At 43.4% G+C, this 21,535-nt stretch overlaps 2 protein-coding genes across 3 annotated transcripts in view; one reads left to right on the top strand and one right to left on the bottom strand.

The window, feature by feature from the left end:
* Nucleotides 1-13,367, top strand: part of LOC114701173 (LRP2 binding protein) — a 29,324-nt gene extending 15,957 nt beyond the window's left edge. For both annotated transcript variants that reach the window (XM_028881166.2, XM_037211721.1), the window contains 5 exons: nt 5,181-5,323; nt 5,403-5,508; nt 8,184-8,407; nt 10,639-10,813; nt 12,990-13,367. In XM_028881166.2, the coding sequence (XP_028736999.1) occupies nt 5,181-5,323; nt 5,403-5,508; nt 8,184-8,407; nt 10,639-10,813; nt 12,990-13,055 (714 nt within the window). In that variant the 3' untranslated portion in view covers nt 13,056-13,367. The remainder of the gene's footprint in view (nt 1-5,180; nt 5,324-5,402; nt 5,509-8,183; nt 8,408-10,638; nt 10,814-12,989) is intronic.
* Nucleotides 13,368-15,974: 2,607 nt separating this feature from the next.
* Snx25 (sorting nexin 25) overlaps nt 15,975-21,535 on the bottom strand; it is a 116,658-nt gene continuing 111,097 nt past the window's right edge. Inside the window, exons 16-19 of the mRNA XM_028881170.2 lie at nt 21,269-21,335; nt 18,049-18,230; nt 17,140-17,240; nt 15,975-16,570 (exon numbers count right to left, since the gene is read on the bottom strand). Coding sequence (XP_028737003.2) covers nt 16,490-16,570; nt 17,140-17,240; nt 18,049-18,230; nt 21,269-21,335 — 431 coding nt within the window. The 3' untranslated portion in view covers nt 15,975-16,489. The remainder of the gene's footprint in view (nt 16,571-17,139; nt 17,241-18,048; nt 18,231-21,268; nt 21,336-21,535) is intronic.

Raw genomic sequence — 21,535 nt, forward strand, 5'->3', positions numbered from 1 at the left:
AACAACACTTGTGTCTGTCTGTCTGTCTGTTTGTATGTATGTATATCTTAAAACAAAATAAAACAAAACAAAAATTTCCTTGAATGCCATAAACAAAGCTTGAAAGAGCCATCTCCATTCTCTGGGCCAGGAGCACTTACTACACAGCCGCCTGTGAGTGCTGGACTCGGTACTTGTGAACTGTACAGACTGATTCCACTGATGTATTATTTACTCAGTCTTTAATGCCTCAACATCACAGATGACGTCAAGACCGTCCAAGGCGCTGGATAATCCAAGATGACAAGGAAAGGGATTGGTTGTCTGAGGAAGGCTCTTTGTGAGGCTAAACGTTATGGACTAAGATATGTTGCCAGACACAAAGGAGCAGTCAGGGAGGTTTTCATCAAATAGGTGACACAGACGGAACCTTTCCATTTGAAAAAAAAAAAAAAAAAAAAAAAAAAAGCCTCGAGGAGATGAACGGCATTTGGACAGACAAAGGAATGGCATCCTTTGGCAGCTGAAATCCAGCTTCTCCACTCAAGTCAGCCTATGAACTAAAATCATCGCAGAAAGTGTGGGTAGCCAACAGTTGCCCATCACAGCGCTGGAGATGAATGAGTTGCTTAGTTACTAGCCCGCCATACATAGGAGCCTGGGCTCAAGCAGGACTCTGGGTCTTCGTGGAACACCCTAACGACTCTCTGAGGCACTTTCCACTTCATCTGCCCATGGAAGCCTATGGTATAGGTTACATCCGTGACGTCAGGGACTAGAAGTTTAGCTCAGGGTGGAGCTGGGGGCCCCCGGCTCTGCAGAATGAACGAAGTAAAACAGTTAAAGGTCGGGAATGTAAACAGACATCCTCACTCCATCAATCTTTTATGAGCATCAAATAATAAAACAGCTTTTAGGGAACGGTATTAAAACCCACTCTAGGAAACATTTTCAACAAGATTAATCACCAGGAAGATGAATAGTTGATGACTGTGAAACTATTACACCTAGGAACCGACTAATTCATTCAGACATTTTAACATCTGGCAAAACAAGGCCGTCTCAAGGGATTTTGTTCTCCCTTGATTTGTTGGGTTTATTAAATGACATCATGTCCAAGACAGGGAAGAAAGAATCTGTTATACCTTATGCACCTGGTTTCCTTATTATTATTATTTTTATAGCAACATTGAATTATTTCAAAACCCAATGTGCTTCTAGAGAATGTCATCAGGGCACCAGAGTATATCCATGCGAGATAGCTCAGGAGGTAATGGTGCTTGCTGGGACCCACGTGGTGCAAGGAGAGAACTGATTCTCCCAAAATGTTGTCTTTTCACTTCCCCCCACACACCATGACACGTGCTCACCCGCCACATGCATACATGCACACAGCTATACATACATACATACATATGCACACTAAGATTAAAAATATAATACAAAATATAATAGCAACATAAATATAAAATAAGATACAAAAAGATGGTTCCAAGTCTCAAGACCGGTTCTGATGTTCACTCTATTGCCATCTCTTGTGCTTCTTTGGTACTTATTGGGATTGCAGCAACAAGATCTCAGTCAGTTGGCTACTAAAATTAACTAAGAATGAGAAGAACAGAAGACCTAACAGAGGAATTATGGGGGAGGTAGCTTTCCCTCCATGAAGCAAGCTGATACCATAACATATTCATCATACATTCATACCATGCGACTTCCCGTGTCTTTCTCTGGAAGGAAAATCCTTTCCGAGTGCTGGTTTTATTTTTATCTGTGCTTCCTAACTCTGTGGCCCCCTGTTTACATTTAAATCACATCGAGACTCAACTATCACAAGAGTTATTATCATCTAATATGAGATTTAGAAATAAATACTAAGAAAATTACTGCAATGGTGGGTTAATAGCCACAGTCCTGTCTTTCTAAAATCTTTGAAATAGTCACAGCTAACCAGAAAGAATTTATCAAAGAAAGAGACCAATTGAAACTTACCAAAGTAATAATGACCACCAATTTAATCGGCTGCTCGTTTGTGTCTGTTGTCATCCATGAAGGACGAGCTATTGTGATTCTGAAAGACCTTCACTTCTGCCCCTTCTTGCCTCTTCCTGTGCTCTCTTCTTGCTTTCTCTTCCTCTGGAAGACAAGTAAGTTGGCTCCATTTTCTCCCATGGAGTACCATTGTCACCCTTGCATTTGCCTTCTGTTAATCCTGGCATTTGATTGGATGTTTTCTTCTTCGAAGTTGGCTCTGGTTGTAAAATCGCGCCCTTTATTTCCTCATAGTTGTAATGGCTACTTGATGATTTGTTTTCTGTTTAACTTATTTATCCTTCACTGGAAGTCAAGCTTTACAAATCAGGAGGTGTGTCTGTTTCCTTCATTGCAATATGCCCAGCTATCAGATCTGGAGTAGACTCAGGGAGTATCTGACCTTGGGGTTCCATGCTGACACTGTTACCAAGATCTTACTTCCAGTGAGTTTTCAAGGAATTTTCTAGAGAAAGAGCCTATCTTTTGAGAAAAATTACCATGTCACCTGCTACTCTGGTAAAATGTTTTCCTTTCTTACAAATGGACTCAGTAATGCAGGAAAAGAATAGTATATATCATAGCCTAGAGTTTTAGTCAGAAGTTTAATAGTTCAACATAAGGGAACCTGCAAATACAACATACTACTTTGATAGGTTAAATGAAAGGAAGCCATCATGGTTTCAGTGTGTGCTAAAAAATTCCATGAAATGCCTTATTTATTCACGGTAGACCCATTTTTTAAAAATTGTATTTACTCTTTCCCTAAAACATAGCCTTTTAGAGTTAAAAGCATAATGTAGGCAAAATATTTTTACAAACAAAAGCAAATTATTTTCTGTAGTAATCTGCTCATACTGTCTTTTGAATCTCCTTCATATCTGCCCCAGGCCTTTATCCCCTCCATTCTGTTTCTTCAGACCCGAGGTGACCTTCACCTGGATTATAATATAAAGCACATCTCTAACCTCTTCGTCATTCTTACAACCACCAAGGTCATCTTTCTAAAATACAAATCAACTATGTCCTGTACACCTGTAAACAGTTCCCAAGACTTTTGTGTCAAAAGTTCCAACAGGAGCCAGAGGAAGGGCTCAGCAGTAGCTGGCACTTATGCTCTTGCAGAAGCCGGGAGTTTGGGTCTCGGCACCCAAGCTGGTGGCTCATGACAACCTGTAACTCCATCTCCCAGGTATCCTATGTGTTCTTCTCACCTCCACAGGCACCTGTACTCACACGTAACACACACACACACACACACACACACACACACACACACACACACACACAGAGAGAGAGAGAGAGAGAGAGAGAGAGAGAGAGAGAGAGAGAGAGAGAGAGAGAGAGAGAGGAGAGAGAGAGATTTCTCTTTCCCCTTGGTCACTAAGTCAGATCAAACGATGGAGTGACACCGAGAAACCTAACCCCAGAGCCAAAGCCTTCCTGCAGGTATTGGGGCTGACCAGCGACCAGGAAAACGATAGGACTAGAAAAGCGGTGGGTTCTTCTGTGAACTATAAAGTCGTTCCTCGTCTTCTTACACACAGGGTGGGGATGGGACAATGTTAAAAAGTGAAAAGCCAGCTCCCTCTTTATATTACATTATATTACAATATAGTCGATATTATAGTATATTGGGAGAGTCAGTGTATTTATTACCTACACTACAGAGGACGTCACGGGGCCACAGAGTTTAGGCAGGGAAGTAAAAGAAGTAGAGGAAGGAGAATGTGGAGATTTTATTGCCAACCAGACAGTTTTATTTGGGAGAGCAACAGGAGCAGAGGAGGAGACCCAAAGGCCGTTGTGGAGTTAAGAATATGTGGGAGAACAGATAACTTGGAGACGTGTTTTCTGTGACCTCCAAAATGATCCAGCTCTGACAGTAGATGTTACCGACTAAACTCAAGGGTCCAGACAGACCTCTGCTGCTGAGTTCAGCCCGACTAAACTCAAGGATCCAGGCAGGTGCTCAGTTCAGCTCTCGCCATCAGTGGCCTTAGCTTCAGACTGTCTACTAAGTCCTCCTGCCCCCAGGATTAGCACTCAGGCCCAGAGAACAAATTTGGCTATGGGGAAGGTTTGAAAAGGCAGGCATTGGTTGATGCTGGGATTATAGAATGCCATTCAGAGGAGTTATGTTCAAGTGGAGACTTAATGGCAAAGAAATGAAAGAGAGAAAATCAGATAAACGTTTTTATTTTGGAGACTCAGAAATGCCTTGACACTGTGGTGTATGCATCAGAAAGGAAGCTACCCACAGGCAGGAATCTGCTAACTTGATTTAGCTAACAGGAGTCATTTCTGAAGACTAGTAAGGCCATGGAATGGGCACAGTTTCTGGACTGGAAAAGCTTAGGGGGCAGATTCTGAGCCAAAGGAGATTGACTGAGGAGCTGGCACCTTGGGTGACCTTTGGGTGGCTTTCTATGAGAATACCCTTGTGATGCTTTTCTATTTTGACATTTTAAATTGTGCTTTCTGTGTGTGTATGTGTGTGCACACACTCACTTGCACGCACATGTGAGTGCAGGTACCTATGGAGGTCAGAAGGGAGCAATGGATATCCTGGAGCTAGGGTTACAGGTGATTGTGAGCCACCAACTTGGGTGCTGAGAATCAAACTAGAGTCCTCTGCAAGAGCAACACACACACACACACACACACACACACACACACACACACACACACACACATAGCATCACACATGTAGGGGTCAGAGGAGAACTCTTTTTCCACTATGTGGGTTCCAGGGATCAAGCTCGGGTTATCAGGCTTGTTCACAAACCCCCCCCCCCTTACCCAGGGGAGATGTTTGTTTCCACTCCTTGTTAGAATACCAACTGTGTGACTGTACGTATGCCACACGAAGACTGGCATCTTGGACATTTGTTACTAATGAGCACACAGTGAACGTGAGCTTGAGAGAAGGTAATGTAAGATATTCATTCCGCAGCTCCCGGGAATGTCTGCTCAACATAGGCTTCTATACAACCTTCCCTTCCTTGTCTTTATCCCTGAAAATCCAGGGCAAACATAGTCCTAAGCACAGATCTGTGATTTTTACACACGTCGTAGACTTGAACACTGTACACTATCGGAAGAAAGACATTCGGTTTGAGCTAAACTAAAAACTAGTGTTTTGTTTGTTTGTGTTTCTTTTGTGGAAGGAAAAAGGAGTGAAATATATGAAGAAAATTCTTGATTCTACATGCCCTCAAACACTACACTTAAAATTCGCCGCTGCTTACAACCTTGGAAGAGCTTATTTTGAAGGAAAGGGTGTGAAGCGATCAGACGAGGAAGCAGAGAGGTGAGATTCCCCGGAAGTAGGAGTGTGTGCTGCTGAAAAGCTGAGATGAAGACTGACATCCCCCTGTCTTCTCTCTTAGACTGTGGCTGTTTGCTGCAGACAACGGGAACCCAAAAGCCAGCGTGAAAGCACAAAGTATTCTAGGACTGTATTATTCGATGAAGGAGCCCAAACAGTTAGAAAAGGTAACCTCCCCCATCCCATCTTAAAATTGTATTTATTTTGGTACTGGCAAAACCCCAGCCTTGCCTACGCTAGCTAGGCAAGCGCTCAAATACTGAGCTATGTCCCAACCCTCTGCCTTTGGACACTAGCATTATAGCTAGATTCATAACCATTTCACTGATTTTTCTTTTTTCAGAGAAGACACTGCGGAATAAATATGTAGGCTTGGATAGCTCTTACACTTCCTGAACAATGTAGAGGAAGCTCATACTTTGGGACCTTGTGTTTGACTTTCCATCACCATGATAAATACCTGACAGCGACTTATTGCTCACCTCACTGCAGCCATGAAACAGAGAGACAGAGAGGGAGGGAGAAGGAGGGAGGAAGGGAGGGAGGAAGGGAGAAAGAGAGAGAGAGAGAGAGAGAGAGAGAGAGAGAGAGAGAGAGAGAGAGAGAGAAAGAGAGAGAGAGAGAGAAAGAGAGAACTTGCATCAGTGGGCTTCCCCCATCTCCCCCCTTTTGTCCCATCCTGGCCCTGATGCTATTGGGAGATATCAGGTCTACCCCCTTAATCTCCTTTGGAACCCACTCACATGATACCCACCACCTTGCTTCCTTGTCTCAGAACTTCTTAGCCCCACCCAATTTGACAGGCAAGATTCGTCATCAAAAATCCCAAAGCTCAGCTCCAACCTTTCCAGTATGCACAGATGCTGCCTCCCCTGCTTTTACCAAAGGAGACTCTGGATGTGAGAATCTGTTGTCTGCTAGAAAAGGTTGCACCAACAATGCACAACACTGCAAAAACTCAAAGAAAAGGCATACCCCTGAAATAATGGCCAGAATCATTAAGCATGACTAAAGCGATGCTTCCTTTGATTTGAGGAAGTACTAAGTACACCACTGAGTAAAACACACTGGGAATTAAAAGTGAAAGCCACTGTATTTCTGTGAAAATACAGTGTCACAAGAACGAGTGCAAGGAAATCCTATACAATGAGAAGGAACTGTAGGGCTGAGTCCTACTGGTCGGTGAAGGGTTAATGGCAAATTCCTAAGAGGCAGGTAAGAGGCAGGAATGTTCCTCAAACATGTCTTTAAATCAGATTCAGAGTGTTAGGCAATGGTCATGTGATAGTTAATCGGGGATGTAGAGTTACTAAGAGCAAAGCCTCTGGGCTGATGTGTGAGGGATTATCTAGGTTAGGATGAGGTGGGAAGACCTGCTCTAAATGTAGGTGGTACTAATCGCTAGGCTCTCAGACCACGTAAGAAACAAAAATGTGGGGCCAGTGGGGATGCCTCAATGTTAGGTGTGCTTGCCACCGGAGTTTGATCCTCAGAACCCACACGAGAAAAGAGAGAACCGACTCCCACAGATCACACAAGAAATGAATAATTGTAAAAAAATAAATAGAAATGAGCACTCTGGCTGAGCAAGTGCATTCTGAGCAAGTGCGTTCATCTCTCTGTATTCTACTGGGGATGCAATGTGACCAGCCACCTCAAGCTCCTGCCTCTGGGATGTTCTCTCATAGTGGGTTGTACCCTTCTCAGACTGGGAGCCAGAATAAACCATTCTTTTTCGGTCAGGTATTCGGCCATAGCAACGAGAAACATAACAAATACAGCCTAAGTTGTTTTAGACCTTGGCAGACCTCCTGAGATCCAGCCAGAGCTCTGCTATGGTTTGAGTATGAAATGGTCCCATAAACTCCATGTTTGAACTTTTCGGTCCCAGCTGGTGGCACTGTTTGGAAAGTTGTGGCATCTTTAGGAGATGGAGCCTCACTGGAGGAAGTGGGAGGAGTTTGGGGTTTTCTAGCCTGGCTCTACTTCCTACCTACCCTCTGCTTCTTGACTGTGGAGGCGGTGTGAACAGCCAGCTACCTCCTGTTCCTGTCGCCATGCCTTCCCTGCTACGAGGGAGGAGCCATGAGCCAAAATTACCCTTCTTTCCTGAAGTTGCTTCTTACCAGGTGTTTGGTCAGAGCAACAACAACAACAACAACAACAACAAAAAAAAAAAAAAAAAAATACACAGGCTCTCGCTTTTCGTTGGCATGGGTGGTGGCTTCCTGAGCACCTCCTTGCAGGTGGAAACGTTCCCTTAGTTCCTAGTTTGTCGCTTCTCCACTTTAACTGTCGAACTTGTTTGTAGCTCGAGTGTTTCTGGTCCTGCCTGACCCACAGTCAGGACAAATCTCTCTCACCCGCCAGTCCCACAGCCACTCAGACCCAACCAAGTAAACACACACTTATATTGCTGGTTTAACTCAACAGCTTTTACGATCAATTGTTTTTCTGCAGTTAAAAATCCCAAAGACAACACAATCCAGATTCTCTGTGTAATATCCATCTTTATGTGGCTTATTTTTATACTACCTTTACTGTCTCTTTAAAGACTTTATTTTTAAAAACTATTTCTTTATATAACTGTATATATTGCGAAGCCTGAAACCCAAGACAGCAGACCTTCCTCGGCCACGAACAACGCTGGCCTGTGAAACTCACTTGGGCTCTTTGAAGCACGTGGACTCCGTGCCCATTAAATATAGTCAAGGGCATTCCTGTAGATGTAGCTCCTGGAGATGTGGCCTGTGACCCTACAACTGTAATTAGGACCTTTTCTTTCTAGAACCCCCTTGTAATTTTATCCTGCAGATAATACAATGACATTGTGATTTCTCAGGCATTTTTCTGGCATTCGGAAGCTTGTGGCAATGGAAATCTGGAGTCCCAGGGTGCACTTGGTCTCATGTACTTTTACGGGCAGGGGATCCGCCAGGACACCGAGGCTGCCCTGCATTGCTTACGGGAAGCAGCCGAACGAGGGAACGTCTACGCCCAGGGGACTCTGGTGGAGTACTACTACAAGATGAAGTTCTTTACCAAGTGTGTTGTGTTCTCCAAAAGGTGACTGTCTCGGTTCGTTTTGTGTTGCTACCCCACCACCACAGATGGGTGGCTCATAACCAATAGAAATTGTTGCTCACATTTCTGTAGCCCAGATCACAGTTCTGAGAAGTTCAGTGGGCTGGTGAAGCCTGCGTTCTCCAGGGGGGGGTTGGAATGTGGTGTCCTCATATGTAGGGTGTTGAAGGGCAGCCCCCCTCCCTGGAAGGCTGTGTGCAACCTTCTAGAGAAGGCCTTAATGCCATGAATGAGGGAGGCCCTTGTGACCTAAACACCTATTAATTGTGTGGCACTGGCAATACATGAATGTTTCAGGGGACACATTCAAACCACAATAATATTTGAATGCGTAGAGGTATTTACAAGTACTTGGTGTTATGCCAGATCTGTCCCACAAAACTTTCTTCAGGGTTGAAATGACAGCCGTCCAATGACCTTAAATACTCTAGTGCAACCGAAGACTGAAATTTTAAACCAGTTAAAATTTAAGTGACTAGCCAGTATGGCTAGTTCTGACCATATTGAAAAGTACACTTCTGTACCATTCCCCTTCAGGATTTCAGAGCTCTTAGCTGAAGTGGGTTTCTCAGTGTAAATTGACACATTAGAAATGCCTATTAAGAAATTTTAATCTCTTCTTATATTCCCTTCTATACACAGAGTTCTATCTCTGTGTGGTTGAAATCAGAAGCTTCGTGATTGGGGGATTGTTCGAAGACTTACACGAATGTCTTATGAACTCTTTGGAAATTTTCTGAGTCCCTAAGGCTCCATTCTGTTGCCTACATATATTTATCCAGACCAGGAAAAACAGTCCAGGGCACTCTAGAGTGGCCACCAGACTACGGGTGTGCTGTCCATAGTTCCAGACATGCTCCCACCCCCCACCCCAGGGAGTGACAGAGATGGAGAGGAAAGCAAGAGAGAACAGTTTCCCCCTTCCCCTCCTGGACATCTTAGCTTCCAGGCAGTAGGTCACTGAGGGAGCCAACTCTGGTATTCCCAGCAAGTGCCCATCCTGGCTAAGATTCCGAACAGTTCTTAAAAAATGTATTGCATTGATTCCTTTGTTTGTTGTGTGTGTGTGTGTGCACATGGGCATGGCATCCATGTGAAGGTCCGAGAGCCACATGGTTGCATCCTTCCCCTATGTGGGTCTTGAGGATTACTTTAAACTCGGATCCTCGGGCCTGGTGGTCAGAGCCTTTGTCTGGTGAGCCAGCTCCCAAGCCTGAACAGATCTTTAAAGGTTTCAGAACTTAGCATCATTTTTTCACATTCCTATTCCCCCTAACATCGTAGCTAACATGGAGTCGGCTAGATCTCCTTCTCATGTAAGTCCTCATATTCATGTCCAGTTTGCAATGGCTGGTTTTTCCCTTGCACATTTTTTGAGATAAATATGCTAATTTCTTACCGTGTTAAAGCAGGCCCGTGTGATGACTGTCTAGACCTAAGGTTGATGTTTCAGTGGCTGATCCAAGGGTGCCTTGTTCTAGAACAGCTTGGATCCTGGGACCCTGGCTAGGGACAGTGAGGAAATAAAAGGACAGACATACAGACACATGTATAATGTAGCTAGGTTCTGGTGGGATGCTGCTACCACCTCAACCCAGACCTCAGTGTGTTGTTTTGGATGGAGGTCTCTGTAAGGAGCAGTTGCCTCCAGCTGTAAACACCTGGAGGAGGAAGCAGCAGTTGCTGGTCTTTGCACACAGTGATCTGCCATCCACAAGCACTCATACTTGGACATCTAAGAAAAGCTTTACCATTTTTTTCCATTGGGCCATTTCTGGCCCAATGAGTAGTAACAGCTTTACCAACTGTCCCATGGGTCCGAGGCCTTGGAGTTTCCGACACGGCTGTGCCCATGTCAAAATACACATTCCCTCAGGACTTCACTCACCCGGGGCTTCCTCTGCCCCCTACATAAGGGAACACAGGATTCTGTTTTACCCCCTACTCGATTGATCCACAAGATGATATTATGCTTAAAATATTAATAAGAACCAAATTTCCCTAGTGGCTAATCCCTGTGAATATCTCCACAAGGAAGCTCTGGGCTAGTTCGTCCTTCTCTGCTCTTAGCAGATGATATTACATAACTTGCCCACACAGCAAACTTCTCAAAAGGGTAGGGACGTCACTTTGAGCACAGACTTTCCACAGGCTGTTCTGTGTAAACGTAAAGCATGGCTGACGTCCCTTTTTAAAATTCCCCATCCCCTCAGGATAGCGGACTACGACGAGGTTCACGACATCCCCATGATAGCCCACATCACGGACTGCCTCCCCGAGTTTATCAGCAAAGGCATGGCCATGGCGGCGTTCTACTACGCTCGGTGTCTCCAGCTTGGCTTGGGTGTTAAGAAAGACGAAGCGGCTGCCAAACACTACTATTCCAAAGTAAGCCTGGGGAGGAACTAGAGACTGGCCTAGCCGGGAACCGCGGCCTTTTCCTTGGGAGGTGAACGGCTCTCCGTGGTTGTTTTCTATCAACTCTGCAGATCACCTGTCTATGCATAGGGAGTCTGGGCAGGTTGCACCTGGTAGATTCGTACTAGCATAATTAAGGTCAGGTGATAAAAGTCCCCTTTTGACGTGAATTGGTCTCCTTAAATGGGCTGCCACCTGCGAAGTAAGGCCTATCATTGTCCTTACAGTCTAAATGTTTGTGTCTTCACCTAACAAACAAAAATTAAACCTACATCTTTAATACTGGAGTTAAATGAACGTTTTAAAGCAGTAAACCCAGGACAGTTTCATGAGTATGAGGTAATCAGTAACCCTCAGATTTTAATCCACGTAGTCACTTTCAGGTGGAGCTGAGAATGTGCAGGGAGATTGTAATAGAAACTGCAGTGAATTTAAAAAAAAAAAAAAACTGTGCATACTTTAGGTCCATGGTGTTCAAAGCACAAATCAGAATGGCATCATAATTAACTCTGTATGTAGTTCTGTGGTCAAGGACTTGATGTGCAGCCCAGGCTGGCCTGGAACTCATGGCAATCCTGTCTCTGTGGGCCCCGAAGATTCTGGAATTAGAGGCTAGTGCCAGGCCTTATTTTGGAAGAATTCATTCGAAGTCTCTGGGAATGGGATACCACCAAACCTGCCAAAGCTCTCTAGAGTGTTCTAGTATGCACACATTTTTAGAAACATGAGCTATGGGGCTGGGAAGATGGCTGAGAGGTTAAGAGCACTGGCTGCTCTTCCAGAGGTCCTGAGTTCAATTCCCAGCAACCACATGGTGGCTCACAACCATCTGTAATGAGATCTGGTGCCCTCTTCTGGAGTGCAGGCAGAACACTGTATACATAATAAATCTTGAGAGAGAGAGAGAGAGAGAGAGAGAGAGAGAGAGAGAGAGAGAGAGAGAGAGGAGAGAAGAAAGAAACATGAGCTCTCTTGTGTTTTAAACAGATTTCCAAAGTAACAAATACAGCTGATGTCTGGGCTATTTACCACCACCCCATTCTTTTCATGTGAGAAATGAGGGTGAACAAAGGAACTTTTCCAAAAATAGAAACCCTTTTTGCACCATACTAATCTCCAAACTAGTCCAATTTCAGGTTCTCGGTTATCCACAGTATGCTTTGAGGATAAGTATGGGAGGAAGTCTAGTTTAACTGACCTGATATTTGGTATAAACACCATGAAAGGGCAGTAAACCAACAGCAACCCAAGAACTGTCTTCCACCTGTTGGGAGACAATCGCCCCGTTGCTGTGTATTAACGCTGTAGGTAGAACACAGCACCCAGTTAGCCCAGTGCATACTGTGGAAGACACTGAAGTGGAGACAGGGAGGAGGCAGAACACTAGCGAAGTCGTATGAGGTCTGCAGAGGGAAACAGGGTATGTCTCCCTGAGAACTAAACATGAGGGAGTCCTGACAGTGAAGGGTCCATGACCGGAACGTCCTGCACAGAGGAACTGTGGCGGGGAGGGAGGGGATTTGGAGCTACACCAAAAATAGGGCAGTAAGATGGCAGAACCCCCGGGGTCAGGCCAGGGACTCTTGTCTGGTGTTAGCTAGCTCTTTGGCTGGACGTGGCCCCTTCGGCATGTCTAAGCATTGTGTGTTCTCCCAGGACCCACAGTGTTTCTAAAGTATGTGGAGGGACATTGTAGCTCAATGCAAAGAACCTTTTGACTTCACTCCCTCAGAAACAAGTACAAAAGTTTTCTCTTAGAAGATAACAACTCTTGGCCAACAGCAAAGAAGCTAAGCAAATAGTGTAAGACCAATGTCCTGGGCACTGGAGAGACAATTTCTGCTCCGAATGGTGCTTATACCAGATAACCTGATGCTCCTCCAAACACTTGACATTCTAGAATCATGCACCTTACCATGATTTAGGCATAAAAAAACAATACATTTTAAAATCTAATTATTAAAGATTCTGCTGTTTTCATGATAGAACAGCTTGAGACCAAATGTTAATGGTTTCTATTTCTCTTGTTTTAATAATTCTTTAGTTTTCATTTTAAAATTATGTGTATTGGTTTGTCTATTTTTAAAAAGAGAAGAACCGAGCAATGAGAATTTATCAAATATCCGACTCTCTTCTCTCTTTTAAGGCTTGCCAGCTGAACCCCACATTGGCAGATGAGCTTCACGCCTTACTAATTCGCCAAAGAATTTAGACCACAATGCATTTCAACGAAGCCCATCAATCCTCACCTGAAACAGTGTGTGTATGCTCACAGCAGCTCCATCTTATTTCCTGCGTCCCCGTTATATTATCCGGGGTGTTTTACAGAAACATTTCCTTCATTCTTGTATTTGTATTCTGTAATTTGCACCAACTAAACTTTAGACACCAATCCAGTCACTGGGAAGAGTCCTCAGAGACCCACCTCTTAGCCGGTACAGTGGCCAGGACTGCAATGAGTTTGAAAGCATGCCAAAACCAAGTACCCCTTTGCCTTATTAAATGCAGTGTCTGAAATGACTTAGCACAGACTGGGTTTTGTAGTTTCCAAAGTACACGTGCTGCTGACTTAGTTAAAACATAATTTGAAAGTTTAATTCTTTATATTTTCTTTGGCATTTGTCTATGAATTTTGCCAATTTAAAAATGTATTGAGCCAACTGAAATTTTTCACAAAATTAAATGAAGGCCAAAGAAAATGTAAAGATTAGGTTTCCAAATCTTTTTTTTGTAGAAAGTGTATAGCATTCCCATAGCTTATTAAAAGATTCTTACAGATAATTGACTAATTTGCAAATTTTTTAAAAACAGAATTAAATTATGTAGCACCATGTCCCTCCAAATGTGCCCTCAAAGATCTCAATTAAGCAAAAAACATTATGACCCCGATAAATATAAGAATTACAGCAATATGCTTTTGTTTGAATTCATTTTCTACATTCTTTAAATCTTAGAAACATTTCTATACAAGATAAAGTATGGGGAAAATCTCATAAAAATCATTAACCAAAGGGCTTCATCTAAATACTGTTTTGTAATCCAGCCTGAGAAAGCTTGCTTATAAAAGGATTACTTTTTTATGAGTAATGTTTTAGGTTAGCACACAAAGAAATGGATTGCATTCACGTCTCCTGTGCTTTGTTCTCTCTCCTCCTCCACTGCCCTCCTTCCCTGGACACCCATCCCCACACCCACCCACCCCACCCACCCCCCGGCAGCTAGCACCTTTCCTACCACAGTTAGTTTCCTCCTGTGTGTGCATGCACACACACGTGGGGGGGGGGTTCAGACAGGGCTTCTTTGTGTAACAGCCTTGGCTGTCCTGGAACTCTCTTTGTAGCCCAGGCTGGCCTCGAACTATCTGCCTGCCTCTGCCTCCCAAGGGCTGGGGTTAAAGGTGTGCTCCATCATCACCGGGCTCCCTTCTCCTTTCTTACCACATACTTTCTATTACTTATTTCCACCTCTCTTAAGATCCTTTCCTCTCCTTGTATGAGCCCTCCATTTTCATGAGCTATAAACACACACACAGAAATACAAACACTGTTCTACACACACACACACACACACACACACACACACACACACACACACACTTTCCAATCTCAGTTCTACGTGAGAGAAAACAGTTTGCCCTTCGGAGCCTTATTTCATGTAACATGATGACTTCCAGTTCCATCCATTTTCCCAACAAGCACTTCATTTTTCATTATGGCTGCATCATATCTCATTGAGTTTGCTCCACATTTTCTTCCTTCATCCGTTTAGGGACATCTAAGCTGGCTGCATTTCCTAGCTACCGTGAATGGTGCAAAGATGAATGTGAACTGTATTTACCACAGAGCGGATAGCCTGGCGCCTGGCACCTCCCACTGTTGCTCACGCTCGCTGGGGAGCGGAGCCACTCTTTATCTCAAGTGATGGGAGACTTCCAGCTCACTTTTTCCTTTTAAGCCCAAATTTCTAGATTCATTATAGTTATCAGACTCTGTCATAAAGAGATAGAGGAGTTAGAGGATATCTCTCTCTCTCTCTCTCTCTCTCTCTCTCTCTCTCTCTCTCTCTCCCTCTCCCTCTCCCTCTCCCTCTTCTCTCTTTCTCTCCCTCTCTCCCCTCTCTTTCTCATTTTCTCTCTCTTTTCCCTTTTGAGACAGGGTTTCTCTGTGTAGCCCTGGCAGTCCTAGAACGCACTCTTTAGACCAGGATGGCCTTGAACTCAGAGATCCCCATGCCTCAGCCTCCAGAGTGCTGGGATTGAAGGTGTGCACCACCACCACCTCCCAGCTGAGAGTATCTTTTTCTTACGTGCAATTTAAATGTAAGACCCAAAGTTTAAGCGATGGTTTAGAATTATGCAAATGATGTACAACCTCACATTATTTCTCTTCCATGAATCTACTCTAAATGGTCTTTTCAATATCTCATTGAAGGACAATTCCTATGCATAAAATAGCCACCCTCAGTTTTGTCTGAAGTTTTGAATACCATTTTAGTCTGAATAAAGGGACCGGAGAGCTATAATCAGAAGACTCTCAGCAGGAAGCTTGTACTGTTTTAGTTGTCCATCTTTCAGAAGTGTGTCTCATGAAGAACTTGACAGTTATGAGCTATTAGTACGATAAACCTATACCACTTGAATATGGTTTTTCTTTTATTCAGATTGCAGTTTTGCCTTTTGTTTTTAGCACTCTAGAAACTAGAGAAACGACAGTGTATGACTATTACTGCCTAACACATGACAAAGCCCAGGAACACTGACTCAGTGACTTGTCCATGGTCCCACTATCAATAACGACAAAATCCAGACCCTGCACCTCACCCAACGCCCTTGTAGTGCACAAGACTACAGATTTAACGGAATCTTTCAACTCTATGAAACAACGTCCCTCTTCTGTTTCCCTGGCTTTAGGCGAATTCCTCCAAGGCTTAGCTCACATCTTATCTCCCCAGCGCCTCACCAAGTTGGCCTTTTCGTGCACTAAAAAGCAGGCAGCAAACTCCACACTTTCTTGCAGAAGCTCCCAGTGGGCAATGCTGTCTATGAAAGGGCTCTCGACAAATCTATCTTAGCTGCCCAAGTGTCCAAGCTCTTGTTCCTTCTGTGACACAAGCTTGATACCTTTGAGCACTGTGATTCATTTTTAAATTTTATTGCTTCAAATGCTTCAAACTATGGGAAATCTTTGGTAAAAATAAAGACAATAAAATTTTCACAATAACTTTACACCAAGCATCGCACAACAGTGTTCTTCAATACACGTGAAACACAGGAATGTTCAGAATCCTCAGTGAGGAGATTAACTGTACAAGATTCAGGGTTTGTCATTTAACAACAAAACTGTTTTCATAAATATTTAAAATATTTCCTATGCTCTTATCACATATTAACATTTGTATTTCAATCAGCAAGTTGAGCTTTAAAGTATTTATCATTTAAATAAAAACCGATGAACATCAGTTTCTTTTCCTATTGCCTACCCCAGCATCAGCCCGCCTCCCTCCGATTGACCTTTTTTCACATAAAACTAGAGGGAGGTACGAAAATAAAAATCAGTATGGTTCTTGTCAGGCCCTCTGTGGAACAGAGGAAAATGTTTCATGTCTATTATTACACAGACATTTCTCTGGTGGTTGGTTTGTGCAGTCTCAGGCTTGACCAGCTTTGAATTGATCCAAGTGAGTTCTCAGCTCAGGACACAGTTCCAGCAGCAGCAGCTCCATCACGATCTGTCCCGAGAAAGAGAAGTGAAGACGGGCTATGTGAGGGTTTTCTCACAACGTGTGCTTGACAGGAAAGTCTACTCAGAGTTCTAAGACTGTCCTCAGTGAACGGGTGACTCTCAAGAGTTCAAGACTACAGAAACTCCATTTATTTCATGGTCTATTCGACACATCCAACTGTCCATGACATTTAATATTGGGACAAGGTGTCATGCAGTCCCCACTGGCCTCTACCTCCTGAGTACTTGGATAATAAGCACGTACCACCACACGGGCCTGATATTGGTAATTCTAATCAGAAAAAGTTTCGCTCGCTGAAATAACAAAAACTACACAGTCATGCAGAGATGTTAAATCAGCAGGCAATAGAGAATTCAGTGTGTGAAAAGAGAACAGCTCTGTCCCCTTTATACTTTTTAATCAAATGAGAGGAGATAAAAATGAAGCAGAAAAAAAGCAGGCTAGAGTTACAAGTAATAAAAGTAATTGAGAATATGAGGATTAAAAGTTATCCTCCTAGGTATACAGAAATATAAAATCCAAAAAGAAAGAGTCCTCTGGGGCTCGTTACTCACATATAGCAGGTGCTTATTGGCTCTTGTTTCTTGCAGTGCCTTGAATATTTTTATTATACCGTGACGGGCATTTTGCTGTCCAACAAGGCTCTGCAGGGTATCTGGGGAAAGAAAAGTTTGCACATTTTGGTGTGCTGCTGAGGGCTGAACTTAGGCCTTGCGTGTGTTAGGTCTATTTTCCTGTTGTCTGCAATAAAGTAACTCTTGACAAAGCAACAGAGGGAGAAAGGGCGTAGCTTGGCTCGCACTTCGAGGTGTAGTCCAACATGGAAAGGAAGTTACAGCAGCGGGAGCCTGAGCAGGCTGCTCATGTAGCATCCAGTCAGGAAGCAAGGAGCAGCAGATGGACGCTGGTGCTCAGCTCACTCTCGCCTTCATATTCAGACAAGGACCTCACCCCATGGAAGATTACCACTTACAGGCAAGGTGGGTCTCTCTACCTCAGTTAACCTAAGCGAGATCATCTCCAGGCACGCACAGAGTCTCTCAGTGACTCTGGATCCTGTCAAGTTGACAATGTCAGCCATCATACTAAGCAAGTGCTCTATCCTGAGATCTGAAAAAAATCCATTTTCTGTCCTCAAGTGATGATGTACAACACACAATCAAGCATGGAGGCATAATTAATATAACTGGTTGGTTCTCTTGGACATTTAAAAACAAAAGTTTTAGAATTCTTTTTACCGAAGGGCATTTACGAAGGCTCCAATTTTAGCATTTGCTACTACTTGTTTTGGTAATGAAAATAAATGCGTTTTACACACATTTCTAAAGTTTCGTGGTCAACTTTAAGCACACAGTGTGCTCTTCAGTGTCTTCTCAGCAAACCATGAGATGCAGCCTCCGGGGGGCGCACCTCTCCACAGTGCTAATGTCCTTCCCCAGCCCCTCTTGCAGGCCAGGCCTCACCTGGAATGTTCTCTAGCAGCTTCTGCTGTGCCCTCTGCTTCGTCTCCTGACTCTGCCCTTGGCTTCTGACACGAGTTGGCGGTGCCAATTTCCCATTTGGCCAAAAAGCATCCCGGAAAGCATTGATGTAGTAAACCAACATCTGCTCACTGAATATCCAGTTCACTGTATCGCGGATTTGTCTAGTAAGAGAAAAAAAAATATTGCTTGCATGAAGTTTTTAAAAACTGTATACTCTATTCTCAGAAGGCACTTGTCAAGGGGAAGGTTAATATGTGGCCTGATCCAAATGTTTGATGCATAAACGGATTATTTTAAAACCTTGGATATGAAAGTCATTGTTCACTTTGGCAATACTTGATGACTAACACATTCCTGGAGTTCACATTTTTTGTTTCTTTTTCTTTCTTTTTTTATTGTTTGAGAATTTCATACACACACACACACACACACACACACACAATATGGGGTTTACATTTTTCCAGGGTACCTACTTTTCCAAACGTTTGCCTTCAAATCACAAGAACAGAGGACTGAGATTTATCCAAAGATTTCAACTCCCCTCATACACTGATCATGTCTCCATGAAGCCTATAAATTGGAACACAAGCCCACTTCCTGAACCTGATGAAAACTGGTGTGAAAAGTACCCCTTGGGCACCTGAAGTCCCGGAGAAGAACCATAACTCTTTTACTGGCTCCTTAGAGAGTCCTGGGAAAATACCAACCCAGAGAAAGCCCCTCGTGCTCACTGGCCAGGAGCAAGGACATCCTTCAAAGATGCAACACTACCACGTCCACTCCAAAGGGTCACAGGAATGAAACATGGGCTGGGATACTCGACCTGCACGGTTACGCAGAAATGGTTTTCACTTAGTTAAGTCTTCCATACAATCCTATCAGTCCAACTTTAACCATTCCCTTAGCAATTAAAAAAGAGCCCAGAAGTAGTTGTTAGGCTAAAAAGGGGAGGAAGTGGAAAGGGAAAGGATCATCTTAGATTTCCAGGCCCAGAAGCACCTGAAAGCAAGCCCCCAAACTAACATAAACAGTAATCAGAAAGGTCTGGAAGGGCCTGGTGTCTCAGTCAGACTTTTAAGAGTAAGAAAGGGTTTCAAGACGTCTCCAAATGGATGTTCCAAGCCCAGCACTTCATACACAGTAATCAGTTAATGTTGGGGAAATGATTAAATTCTGTGTCAAACTGCAATGTTAACTGTTTCATAGTGAAAATCAAACATTACCAAATATTGTGCAATTCAAATCTAGACAAAGACAATAATTTATCTATTTAAAAGGATTTCTGCTTTAAAAAGTAACCACTAACCTGCTCATCTGCCTTCCTAAGAAAACTCTCTATGCCATCAACAACACACTTTGATTTCTAGAGTTTAGCTTTCGGTTAACTCCTGGCACTCCATGAAGAAATGAAGAAGTTTCAATTTGTGACTGAACATTAGGCAATTTTTAGTAAAGAACAGCACCTAGGTGTTGTCTTCTAGCAGCCAAAAGCTTTTGAAGCAAACCGAATGCGTGAGACGATGGTTGCTTCCGGACAAGAGGCTGACAAACATGGCCGCTGGACGTTCTGCGCTGTCATCCTCTGCAAAGGGCAGAAACAGCCTGTGCCCGGGGCTCAGTCCCCGGCCCGGTAGCAAACCCAGTGGCATGAACAGCGGAGAGTTCCCTACAGGAGGCTCTCAGCTCCATGCAAACCACTGCCTGACCGCTCATCACTTCAAGCACAGCCGATCGGGTCAGGAGCAAGGGCCAACGTCGCTAGAGGAGCATGGAAAGGACACAGGATTTGCTGAATCTGACAGGGAAACACACCAGCGAGCTCGAGTGTGGGGGGAAAGAAGGCGCCTGGAAATGTCCCCAAGGCCTGTCAGTCCTAATGAAGTTTTCCCAAGACATCAACAGTTCGTTACATGGGCTCTTTCTCTGTCAGAGGACACCAAGCTAACTATACAGGCCTCTGATGGACAACCTAAACTACCTTTTTTATTTTTTTTAATTCTAGAAATAAAACAGAAGCAAATACATTTTAAAGTATTGTATTAAAATACATTTATAGTATTTCCTATAAAAACTGTGTAAACTTACATAATAAGACTATCACAATAACATCTCACCAATGTTCAACAGTAAGTTATTCACTTGGAAAAACAATATTTTCATCTCAAAACTTATTTTATAATACTAAAATCAGTAATTTATTTTCTAAATGTATAGACATCCACTCACATTTCTATTCTGCAGAAAATATATATTTTAGATAGGTATTTACAAAAGAACCTGATAATGATGGTTGTGAATTCCAGGCACAGGGATAATGTGAAACGGGAGTCACAGGCCTGGAAGCCGGGACAGTCTACTGAACAGCACACTGGCGACCCCAGAAAGCCATGCCGTTTCTTGGTTCTGGTTCTGTCTCCTCACCATAAGATGAAGTGTTAGATAATCTCTGATAAAAACTGCCTGCACTGTTTGCTCTGATCTCGGCCGATGGCATACTCTTGCAGCTGTGAGCAATATCAATAGTTGGTTAGCAAGTAACATTGAGTGGCCAGGAGTTCTCATAGCAGACCCCAGAGCTTTCACGAACCAATGCTCAAAGTGGAACACTTTCTGAACAACCTGAAAATGTGCTGTAGAAGATTACATGTACAGATGTTTTTATGCAAATGGTTACTGCAATGCAGTTTAGAATCTACAAAGGGCTTATGGTATTACTATATGACAGACACAGTCCTCCACCACAGCTGTCCACACGTAAAGAAGAATTGACATTTTAACGCTACTTCAACTCTAAAAGTGAATATGTTTTATATTTCTCTCTGAGTAAATACTTGCCATCTGGTGAGTATCTTACTTTCATTGTGGCTAAATCGTAGCCTGAGTCTGATTATGTGACATGACAACAGAATTCCCAAGGTACTCCCTGATCCAAATGGAACTTTTCCAGAACAGCTCCCAACCCTCATCAGCCAGAACGCTGGACCTAGCACACGTCTGTCATCTGTTTACCATGCATGCATGCTACAAGAGAAAGTCAAAACTCTGCTTCCTCAGCCAGCCTCAGAATCGTATCAGAAACAAAATACAAAAGAAAGATACTTTCCGTTAAATCCCTCAGCCACCATGCCATAAGGTAATTAATTCAACGTTCAGACAAAGGGTAACACATGGACTCAAACATTCATTTTGTACAACTCACTTGTTGATGGTTCTTCCAAAAGTGACCTGGACGAGAGCAATTAATGTTCTTCGCACCCATTTAAACACTAAAATATAAATCAGAAGATAAGATTTATCACAATTTTACAGCTGAACTAAGCATACTGTCTTGCCATTTGATTCTGTCTGAATCTCAGCATCAATCACAGGCTCCATTTCTGGAGACTGGGTATGAGTTAGAGCAAACGCCTGCTCATCTGGAGACTGGGTATGAGTTAGAGCAAACGCCTGCTCATCTGGTGACTGG

This window comes from Peromyscus leucopus, chromosome 17, assembly GCF_004664715.2.
Source record: "Peromyscus leucopus breed LL Stock chromosome 17, UCI_PerLeu_2.1, whole genome shotgun sequence".
Lineage (NCBI taxonomy): Eukaryota > Metazoa > Chordata > Mammalia > Rodentia > Cricetidae > Peromyscus > Peromyscus leucopus.